Source organism: Rhinopithecus bieti, unplaced genomic scaffold (assembly GCF_001698545.2).
Source record: "Rhinopithecus bieti isolate Rb0 unplaced genomic scaffold, ASM169854v2 scaffold_70550, whole genome shotgun sequence".
NCBI lineage: Eukaryota > Metazoa > Chordata > Mammalia > Primates > Cercopithecidae > Rhinopithecus > Rhinopithecus bieti.
The window spans coordinates 597450-609534 of record NW_016826791.1 but is presented as its reverse complement, the minus strand read 5'-3'; the positions used below and the strand labels follow the sequence as shown (position 1 = coordinate 609534).

The 12085-nt window shown below is 36.2% G+C and overlaps 1 protein-coding gene across 5 annotated transcripts in view; it reads right to left on the bottom strand.

Annotated features, from left to right (window-relative positions):
* The window catches only part of KMT2C (lysine methyltransferase 2C), a 233321-nt gene that overhangs the window by 70614 nt on the left and 150622 nt on the right, over nt 1–12085 (bottom strand). For all 5 annotated transcript variants that reach the window (XM_017863662.1, XM_017863658.1, XM_017863659.1 and 2 more), the window contains exons 23-25: nt 4904–5032; nt 2749–2868; nt 1540–1670 (exon numbers count right to left, since the gene is read on the bottom strand). In XM_017863662.1, the coding sequence (XP_017719151.1) occupies nt 1540–1670; nt 2749–2868; nt 4904–5032 (380 nt within the window). The remainder of the gene's footprint in view (nt 1–1539; nt 1671–2748; nt 2869–4903; nt 5033–12085) is intronic.

Below are 12085 nucleotides of genomic sequence, written 5' to 3'. Positions count from 1 at the left end.
GGAGGGGGGATGGGGGGAGGGATAGCATTAGGAGATATACCTAATGTAAATGACGAGTTGACGGATGCAGCACACCAACATGGCACATGTATACATATGTAACAAACTTGCACGTTGTGCACATGTACCCTAGAACTTAAAGTATAATAAACATAAACAAATAAACAAATGTAAGCAAGAAAATAAAAAAAAAAAATTTTTAAAATGTATGAGGCACAATGTTGTTCAATTAAAAAAAAAGATGAAAAATAAAAAAAAGGTAAACCAAACTATAAATGGATTTTTTTCCTGACCAATTAAATGATTGTTTAAAAAAACAAAGATACAAACCTAGGATATAAGAGATTGAGGGGAAAAATATCTATAAAGGATATACAAAAGGTAAGGCACTGGTTAGACACTTTACATACATACTCTTACTGAACCTCTGAGCATTTCTGAGAGGCACCATTATGCCACAAATGAGGAAACTGAGACAGAGATGTTAAATAGAACAAAATCACACAGCTAACTGGTAGTGGAATGGTATTTAAACCCTCCGACTTTCTAGGCTAAACTCTAACATGAACATTGCCATTAAGATGTTAGTAGCTACTGAAAAAGAAAATTGAGGAAGTTGTATGTTAGTTGAAAGGCAATGTATTTTAAAACCAATTAAACTAGTAATAGCTAACTGGAAAATTAATATAAAAAATAAATACAACTCAGGCAATGAAGGTTTATCTATGTAAGCCATAGTTTCTTAGGAGGAACAGATCAGATGAATAGTTTTCTACACTGAAATTAGGATGGACTCTCAATGATAGTCTGTTCCAGTTCAATTTTAACACATGAAGAAATAGAGGCCAGGAAGGATGAATAACATGCTTAGGAATTTACAATTAGTTAGATGCAGAGCCAGATGTTTAATCTCAGTACCATTTCTAATACTGAGCTATTTCCATCGTATTGCATGGCCTTAAACTCTGACTTAATGTTTACAAGATGAACTAGAAAAAAACTTTTTTTGTAGTCTACATCATCAAACATACTTTCTTCATACTGAAAGATATTTTTCTGATGTGTATTTTGGAAAACAAAAAGAATACTGCTTAAATCTTTGGTTCACCAGGCCTCTAAAAGTGGTTAACGATTATTAAAGCTATAACTCTGACTGAAAAACCTATCTTCAATCAATGAATATAATTACTGTAACTTGTATTGGCAAAGGAAATTTCAGCAGAACTTGGGTGTGGGGTATACATAGCTATAAATGGCTTGAAGATTGAGTTTTTCCTACCCCAAAGTCTCCTTGTTACATCTTATAGAATACTTAGAAGTGAACAACTGGGATTAAAAAAAGCAATTTATGACAAGTATCAAAGCACCCAAAAAAGTAAATTTAATTTTACAGACCCGTGGAAGTTAAAATGGCATTTATGATGACTACATGAAAACAAGTAAAACATTAACAAAACAACAAACCTATGTTTTAAAACTCAATACATTCTATTTCCTCAATTAACAAACCATGTAAAATAATGTAAAGCAAAATATTACTTGTAAATAGGCAGGGAAAGTTTCTTCAAGCTTATTTTTCCTTTTTCGGTATCTCTTCTTTATTTTTTCAGTACTTTCAGTAACAGAAACAGATTCATCAACTAAAGTATCTGGTAACTGCTCACTCCAGCCTGAAACAACAGTCACATTTATAAATCTGTGGCATTTAGAATTTCTAGACAAACCCACTGAAGGTAATTTTATACCTTACCAATGTACACACAGTTTCATATAAACAAACAAGCTTTTTCAACAAAAAACTCAAATCAAGTTTATTACTTTTAAGTGCCAAAAAATTTTCATTTCATGCCTACTTAGTATTAGCATGTTTCCCATTTTCTTAATAACAGATTTCTTTACAAAGCAAAAGCTTATTTATTTAAACACATTTTGTTAAAGAGTAAAAAGATAATAATAATAATAATAAATACCCAAAGCTCATGACTATGAGGAAATGGCAACTTACAAACTATTAAGGGAAATTCAGTGGGTACAACTTTTTTGTAGGGTGGATTGAGAATACTCAACAAAGACCTTAAAGAAAAAGTGTGTCCTTTAATACAGCAATTCCAAGCTCAGAAATTTATTATAAATTAATTATTTGTAGGACATACACATTGTGAAAACATGACTATGAATATGCCAACAAATAAGCAATGAACACTCATTCTTGAAATCAGAAATGGAAATAAATTTGGGGACTATGAAACTAGCAAAGAAACAAGAACACAGCTTAAACTTGACAAATAAACAATCAAATGATATTCTCAGATGCTTCATGATGGCAGGGCAAACGGCACATCCCTTCTGAAAATCAGTATGAGCACTCTACCACCAGACTACATAAGTGAACTGACTCTTCTGAAAACTAGGAACAGACAAACATTTTTTACAACCATCCTTTTAAATGCACCAGTATCCTAGCCAGAACATAAGGAATCCATGAAAAACAAAAATGAAGGTAAATAAGGAACCACAGAAGTAAGCAAAAAAGTAAAACTCTCCGAAATTTGCTGAAATCCAATGACCTCAAACTCTACACGCACTCAAATCCTTTCATCAATAAAAGGTAGTAAGGCTTTTATTGAGTAACAATAAGAGGCAATAAGGCTCTTATTGACTGTAACATTTTAGGAAGCTCTTTCCAACAGAAGTATCAAGACCAAGGGGTTACATTAAAAAAAAATTTTTTTTAACTCAGTACCATACCATCATCTCTGCAAGGTAACTGCTCAGAAATAGAGCCTGAGGAATCTTTTCTGATCACCAATCTTTTGGTTTTCCCTTGCCCAGTTCGACTTCTTTGCCGCACCATAAATCCACCAATACCTATCCAAAAAAGAAATTGGGTAAACTGATAAATAATTCTCCCTACATTTTCACAGTACAAAGGATAAAATTGCTTTATCTTGAATAGTAAGACATTTTCCGAAATTAAATCTGTGCTAATCTAAATCAATAATCTGATTTTAGGTAAAATAGAAGTTAAAATAAGCAAAGAAAAAAAGGAAAAGGCAAAGCCACTGTTATCACTTATCAAACAGAATATAAAAAGACCTGTGTGCACTTCCTCTTCTAAACAGTATCGGTGTAAATATCAAACACTGAATTATGCTGGTTTATCTATTTGACAAATATTAGTACCTCATACATCAAATTACGGTCATGCACTGCATGATGATGTTGGTCAACAAAGGCCTGCATGTTAAGATAGTGGTCCCATAAGATTATAACGGAGCTGAAAAATTCCCACCACATACAGACATCACTGTAGTTATAACACTGTAGCATAATTACTTTATTTTTTTAAATGAATTTAGGGTACCATGCAGCCTAAGTGTGTAGTAAGCTATACCATCTAGGTTTGTGGAAGTGCACTCTATGATGTTCACACAAGGATGAAAACGCCTAATGATGTACTTCTCTGAACTTAAGTGATGGATGACTGTATTTGTATATTAACCGGCTAGATGACAGAAACATTCTTTGACTGATATGATTTCAGGGGGATGGTGTCCAGTATTCCAAGGTATGAGGGTATTTACACATGGGATACATAGAGCCCTGAGGTTAAGAGCATGGAATCTGGAGTCAAACTATGTAATTCTACTTACTCACTAAATAATTCTCATGGCCTCAGTCCTTTCACTGGTTAAAAATGGGAGTAAGGCAAAGGAGCTTCTCATACATATGTTAAATGGACAAATAACATAAGTGAATTGCTTAGAATAGAGGTCTGGTACACAGTCAACACTATAAGCTTTTGCGAAATGAAATCGCTGTCGAGCAATATACTCCGTGACCTAATGGGCCCCTCAATTAGAGGGTTGACTTCCATATGAGGCGGAGGAAAAGAAAAAAAAAACAGTAAATACAAGTTCCTGGAAGAAATCTGCAATGTCTAAAATTTAAAGTGCACTTATAAGTCTCATGATTAGGAAGAAATGAAATCATTTTCATAAAATGATTTAGATGCAACTAATCTTAGGTCCTTATTATAGATGTGACCTATTTAAAAGACGTTATCTTTCAAGGTCTCACAGAATACAAATGAAGTAAGAAAGTTCTACCCTACACAGCAAAAGGGATTTAGATCACTCTTACCAATAAAATGTAAGCAATCAGAAGCATAAAGATTGTACCAATCCAATTTAAAACCTCATTGGTAAATAGACATTAATAAACTGCCTAAGGAAAGCCTACTCAATACCTGTGAAAAGCGGGAAAAAAATTTATTTAAATAAATACATAAAAGCCTACAACTTCTGTATTGTGACAATTTCAATAATTTTTTCCAATAAGGCAAATAAAATCGACAAGCAAGACCACTTTTCCCTCCACTCCTGAGGCAGATAAGAAATAGAGTGTTTAATCCATCATAGTTTTAACTGGACTATAAATTCTAGGAGGCATAATAACTCTCCTGTTCCCTTTCACGCTGTATACTTACTGGCACTCCTGCATAAACACTGAAATCAGTTTTTTCAAAAAAAGATATTAGAAAGTGAATACTGAAAATTAAAAGCATTACAGAAGTACACATCCAGAGGAACTATCTAAATGGCCTTCAAAGTCCAAGTATGAACAAAAGCCAATCTAGTAAAGCATTTAATAAAATGGTTAATATTTGGGATAAGGTATTCAATAATGACTCACTGTGAAGTATTCACATATTCAAAATAAAGAACTCTTGAGCTAAAAAGTCGTATTCAAATAGTTTGGTTCTTTAATTTATATGCACATATTTTTGTTTAGACAGTTCTTAATCCTGAATAGTTAATTTTAATTGAAGTCTTCAGTATTGTATTTTTCTTAAATTAACCAAGTATTGATGATATTGAAATGTCTACCTCAGACACTATACCTGGTCTGTATGGTTTCCTTTTTCTCTTTTTGACACCATCTGTTCCTTCTACTCCCTTAGTTTCATCATCCACAGCTTCCCGCTCAGGACTAGATTCTGATTTTCCATCACAATCCATAAGTTCTCCTTCTGGAAAAAAGTAAATGTATACACAAAATTGGAAAAACCTATCAAATACATAATCCCTACATAATGGGGAATACAAAGCAGGGTTGTTGCTGAGCCATTTTAATTGCACATCCCTGTTGGTAGGGAAAGTATGAAAGCAGACAGAAGCCCCAAATGGTTGCAGAAATTGTGCTGCTTAGTGCAGTGTTCCCATGAAATAAAACATAATAATCAGAGAAGGGGAACACAGAACTCAGAAAGAGTTCTGTTAAGTGCAATACATTTGCACTTAACAAATTCACTTCTTTAATTGTGTCTTCAGGTCCAGGTCTCCAGACCAGAACTCTCTTCTGAGCTTCAACCACAGCTATAATTGAACACTACCTAGTTACTGAAAACTGTATATCCAAAATGAACTACTAATTTAAAATAAACTGTCTTTTTCCCATGTTACCTATCATCATTAAAAGGCATGGAAATGTAACCTGGAGAAGACAAAGGCCTGGAAGACCACCGTAATCATTCCTAATCTCTTTCCTCCCACAACCAAGACTCCTCAATACCTCTGAAATGCATTTTATCACTCTCTATCACCATCTTAGTCCAACCTCAGATGACTCATTATTAATACAACATGCTGCTATCTAGTTCCCCACCTCAAAGTTTACCTCTCTCCAATCAGTTATTTAAATTACTGCATAAATGACCTTTCTATAAATATGTATCAATTTTCTGCTTAAAATCCTTTCATGTCTTCCCAATGCCCTCAAAATAAACTCCAAATTGCAAGGCCCATTACAACAGCCTTTTGTAAACTTTCCAGCTTCATCTCACTCCCACCAGTGAACTATATTCAGTTCTTTGATTGTATCAAGCTCTTTTTTCCACTATCTTCCCCAATTTCTGCCTTCTACCTAATTTATCTTTCAGGATTTATTCTAAACTTCACTGTATTGAAGAATTCCTGATATTTAGATAAGGTTATGTCAAACAGTATACACACTCCTACGTATGAATCTCATGCTTCATTTTAATTGGTTCTTTAAAATCTGTGTCCCTACTGGACTATATTCTCCATGAGAACAGGTACACAGATTTTCTTAGTAACAGGTGTATTGTTAGCAGGATACCTAATACATGTTCAACAAATACTTCACTGAATGCGGTAAATGGAATGCTTAGAGAATGCTATTTTAGAGAATGCTATTTTAACACTATGTAATCAAACTTTTCCAAGTTATATATGCTTTACATTGTATTACACGAAAAAGACATGTTTATCAAATACATTTTAAAATCAAGTTGTTAACTCCTTCAATATTTTCAGTATTAGAGATAACATATTTCTGTAATGGCATGAACAGAGTATGTGTCTTTTGTTTTTTATTATATTTGGTCTATATTTGAAGCCAATTCCATAACAATCTGATAATGGCTATGAACTTATGACTAAGCCATGAAAAGTTTATAGGCCAGGCAGGGTGGCTCATGCCCATAATCCCAGCACTTTGGGAGGCCAAGGCAGGTGGATCACTTGAGGTCAGGAGTTCCAGACCAGCCTGACCAACATGGTGAGTCTCTACCAAAAATACAAAATTATCCGGGCGCTGTAGTACACGCCTGTAATCCCAGCTACTCAGGACTGAGGCAGGAGAATTGCTTGAACCCGGGAGGTGGAGGTTTCAGTGAGCTGAGATTATGCCATTGCACTCCAGCCTGAGCAACAAGAGCAAAATTACGTTTCAGAAAGAAGGAAAGAACAAAAGAATGAACGAAAAGAAAAGAAAAAAGAAAAAAGAAAATTACTGAAACACAGCAAGCACCAAAGATGACAATACCAACTGTTTACTTTCAAATAAACCCACCTAAAAGTTAATGACAGGGAATTTTGGGTGAAGGTGGTAGGCTAAATTCATATATTAAAATTTCATTCTCCTGAAACTCTACTAAAAACACACTGAAATAATCTATTTTTAAAAGATAAAATCAAGCTGGGGCATGGTGGCATGCCTGCAATCCCAGCTATTTGGGAGGCTGAGGTGGGAGAAAAGAATTGCATGAGCCAGGAGGCTGAGGCTACAGTGAATTATGATCACAGCACTGCATTCCAGCCTGGGCAACAGAAAAAGACTCAATCTCCTTTTAAAAAAAAAAAGGACAGACAATAGGAAAGGAGAAAAACAACTTAACAAAGTTAAATTCTCAGTTGAGAGGAGAAAGAACTGAAAAAAAGAATGCAGTTTATAACAATCCTCAGAAGGCTGAGAAACTAGGAAAACTGGCTACCTTTGGAAATAAGTGGGAGAAAACCGAAGCAACAAGAGCTTTATTTAATTACCTACACAAGTCATACTCCCTACACCTGCTTCCTAGGTTTACACACTGAGAAGCTGCTACTCTCATTCATGGGATGCAGGATTCCTGGGTGACCTTAAACGGAACAATGGGATAAAGACTGAAAATCGGATGAAGAAACTATACTAAATGTGGGCATACTAAATGTGGACAACCCCATCCTGCTCCCGCTGCCGTACCCCACATTTCCCCACTAAATTCTCAGAAAGTTAGCAGCCAGATCTCTAGCCTCCAAGTATGAGGTTTGAAAAGACTGTTGTGGGGAACCTGATCAGTTCAAGAACATCTAAAGATACTGAAATCAGAGGGTTCCCCAAATGGTCAGCACAAATCACCCCACTAAACTTACAAATTGACAAGCACCACCACATACTCAAAGCTTTCCAATCAACTACTTAATTCCTTTTTTAAAAAATAAAAATAGTATCTATCCAGTCTCCATCTTTAGTTATTCACTTTTTTTTTTTTTTTTTGAGGACGGAGTCTCGCTCTGTTGCCCAGGCTGGAGTGCAGTGGCCGGATCTCAGCTCACTGCAAGCTCCGCCTCCTGGGTTTATGCCATTCTCCTGCCTCAGCCTCCCGAGTAGCTGGGACTACAGGCACCCGCCACCTCGCCCAGCTAGTTTTTTGTATTTTTTAGTAGAGACGGGGTTTCACCGTGTTCGCCAGGATGGTCTCGATCTCCTGACCTCGTGATCCGCCCGTCTCGGCCTCCCAAAGTGCTGGGATTACAGGCTTGAGCCACCGCGCCCGGCCTAGTTATTCACTTTTAATCGTGCAGGTACAATAAAGATTATCTGATGATGGTCTATAACAAGCTTGTCCAACCTGCAGCCCAAGATGCTTAAAATGTAGCCCACTACAAGTTCATAAGCTTTCATACAACATTATGAGACTTTTTATGAGTTCTGGGTTTTTTTTTGTTTGCTTTTTTAAAAAAAGCTCATCAGCTATCGTCAGTGTATTTTACGTGTGGCCCAAGACAATCCTTTTAATGTGGGCCATGGAAGCCTGAAGATCTGCAACATCCCTGACAGAGACCTGAAAACATAAAAGACAATTTGGAATTAATAGACTAAGTAGGAAGAAAAAAATTTTTAAAAAGATTAAAATCCTCTGAGGGATAAGATTAGCCATGAGGCAAGAATAGGATGCTACAAAAGAAACATTCAAAGGGAAGAAAGAAAGCTCATGAAATAATTGAAATAACAGAAATAAAAACAAAACTCAGTAGAGGAAGATAAAATAAGGACATGAATTGGAAAGAAGCAGAGAAAAACTGAGTACGTTTCACATCTGAAGAGCAGAATTCTAGAAAAAGAGAGGGAACTGTTGTCAATAATATAGTTCAAGAACATCTCCTGCCACTGAAGGATGTAAGATGGCAGACTGAAAGAGACCACTCAGTGCCTAACAAAACAGATTTTAAAAATCCAAAATAGACAAAAACAGACGTTATCCTCATGAAATTTTAGAACACCGAGGACAAAGAATTTCCTAAGAGCTTCTAAGAAAACACAGGTCACATAGCAAGAACCGAGTTCTTCATATACTAGAAACTAAAAGGCAGTGGATCAATGGACTAAAAATGATAAATGAAAATGCATTTCCAACCTGGAAAAGATCAGTCAGGTAGGAAGGTAAAATAAAGACATTTTCAGAAGTATATAATGCCCAAAACTTACCTTCCACACATTCTCTGTCAGGGAGCTATGGAAGATACGTTCCACCCAAATTGACGGAAGAAATAAGAGAAATTAATGAAACTGCAGAAAACACATGTAACACAGGAGAGAACACAAGATGATCTCCAAGATGAAGAAGAAATCCCTAAATTAATCATATGTAATGGTTTGTGGCCAAGGATAGCACTGGATCTAATACAAAGACCACCTTTCAACTGAAACAATGCACACGAGGACAGTAAAACCCAAGAGAGCACTTTTATTGATGAGGTTCATAGTGACACCAGTAAGCATACATGTTGAGACAAATGGCATAAAGTAGCACATACAGTGCCCTAACACAAGTGGTATCACTGAAGGCTAAAGTCTCTTCTAACCAACATCTTCACAAGGGCCTTCTAATTCCCACAGGCCGCAATAAAGAAAAAGACCATATCGGCCAGGCGCGGTGGCTCATGCCTGTAATTTCAGCACAGCACTTTGGGAGGCTGAGGTGGGTGGGTCATGAGGTCAGAAGATTGAGACCACCCTGGCTAACATGGTGAAAATGCGTCTCTACTAAAAATACAAAAACAGCCGGGTGTAGTGGTGGGCGCCTGTAGTCCCAGCTACTCCGGAGGCTGAGAGAGGAGAATGGCATGAACCCGGGAGGTACAAGTTGCAGTGAGCCAAGACTGCACCACTGCACTCCAGTCTGGGCGACAGAGCGAGACTCTGTCTCAAAAAAAAAAAAAAAAAGGAAAAAAAGGAAAAGACCATATCACCCAAACATGAGACATTCTTCCATATATGCATACTTATATCTAGATGACTAATTTCTGGAAAGTTATAAGAAAACCACTGGTTCTTTCCAAGGAAGGGATAGCCGAGAAAGGTAGACTAACTTAACATTGTTCACTCTTTTTAAGACCTTTGTATTTCTTATAGCTATTGCCTATTCAAAAACAAACCTCTAACAGGGAAAGAATGAAAGCTTTTCTTCAATATCTGGGACAAGGCAAGGATACCTAATCTTAACACTTACATTCAACATAGTCCTAGCCAGAGCACTCACGTAAGGAAAGGAAATAAAAAGCATCCAAGCAGAAAAAAGGGGGCAAAATTATCTCTGTGTGCAGATGACATGATCCTGTATGTAGAAACCCCTAAAAATTCCACAATTACTAAAATAAATGAATTCAGTCAAGTAGCAGGATACAAAATCAATATACAAAAATCACATGCATTTCTTTATACCAATAATGATCTGAAAAAAAAAATCAAGAAAACATTTCCACTTAAAATAACATCAAAAAGAATAAAACACTTAGGAACAAATTTAATGAAGGAAGTAAAAGGTTTATATACTAAACATTATAAAATATTGACAAAAGAAACTGAAGACACAGAGCCGGGCGTGGTGGCTCACGCCTGTAATCCCAGCACTTTGGGAAGCCAAGGCGAGTAGATCACCTGAGATCAGGAGTTCAAGAGCAGCCTGGCCACATGGCAAAACCCTGTCTCTACTGAAAATATAAAAATTGGCCAGGTGTGGTGGCAGGCACCTGTAATCCCAGCTACTTGCGGGGGCTGAGGCAGCAGAACTCCTTGAGCCCAGGAGGAGGTGGAGGTTGCAGTGAGCTGAGATCGCGCCACTGCACTCCTGCCTGGGCAACAGAGCGTGACTCTATCTCAAAAAAAGGAAAAAACCTGAAGACACAAATAAATATAAAGATATCCCCATGCTTGTAGACTGCAATAATATTGTTAAAATGTCCATACTATCCAAAGTGATCTACAGCTTCAACGCAAATTTCCAAAGGCATTTTTCACAAAAATAAAAAACACAATTCTAAAATTTGTATTAAATCATAAAAGACCCTGAATAGCCAAAAGAATCTTGAGAAAGAAAAAGTAGAAGGTATCACACTACCTGATTTCAAGTTATATTACAAAGTGATAGTTATCAAAACAGTATGGTACTGGCATAAAAACAGACACATGGATCAATGGAACCGAATACAGAGCCCAGAAATAAACCCAAGTATATATTACAAGCTAATTTTTGACAAGTCCAATAAGATACAACAGGGAAAAGATGGTATCTTCAATAAGTAGTGGTAAGAAAACTAAATATCTATATGCAAAAGAATGAAACTGGACCTGATGCCTATCTTACACATCATACACAAAAAGCAACTCAAAATGGATTAAATACCTAAGACTTGAAACCATAAAGCTCCTAGAAGGAAATACAGGAGAAAAACTCCTTGATATCCTCCTTGACAATGATTTTTTGGATATCACACCAAAAGCTCAGGTAGCAAAAGCAAAAATAAGCAAGTGGGACTACATCAAGCAAATAAGCTTCTGCATAGCAAAAACAAAAACAGGGTTAAAAGGTAGCACAGAGATTAGGGGAAAATATTGGCAAACCACACATCTGATAAGGGGTTAAAATCCAAAACATATGAGGAACTCACACAACTCAGTAGCAAAAAAACCCCAAAATAACTGGATTTTAAAATAGGCAAAGGACCTGAATAGCCATTTTTCCAAAGTCACACAAATGGTCAAATAGTGTATGAAAAGATGCTCAACACCATAATCATCAGGAAAATGAAAATTAAAACCACAATAGATATCATCTCATGTCTCTTCGAATGACTATCATCAAAAAGGCAAAGACAAAAGTGTTGGTGAGGATGTGTAGATAACGAAACCTTTGTACACGGTTGATAGGAATGTAAATTAGTATAGCCATTATTGAAAACAGTATAGAGGTTCCTTTAAAAAAATATAACTACCATAAGATGCAGCAATGCCTCTGTTGGGCATATATTCAAAGGTAATAAAATCAGCACCCGAGAGAGACATCTGCACTCCCATATTCATGGCAGCATTACTCACAATAGCCAAGATAGGAAACAAACTAAGTGTCCTAATGGACAATTTACTTATCCATTCAAGGACAGATGAATGGACGAAGAAATTGTGATGTGTGTATGTACATATATAAGTCCTCCCTTAATGTCATCAATAGGTTCTTGGGAAC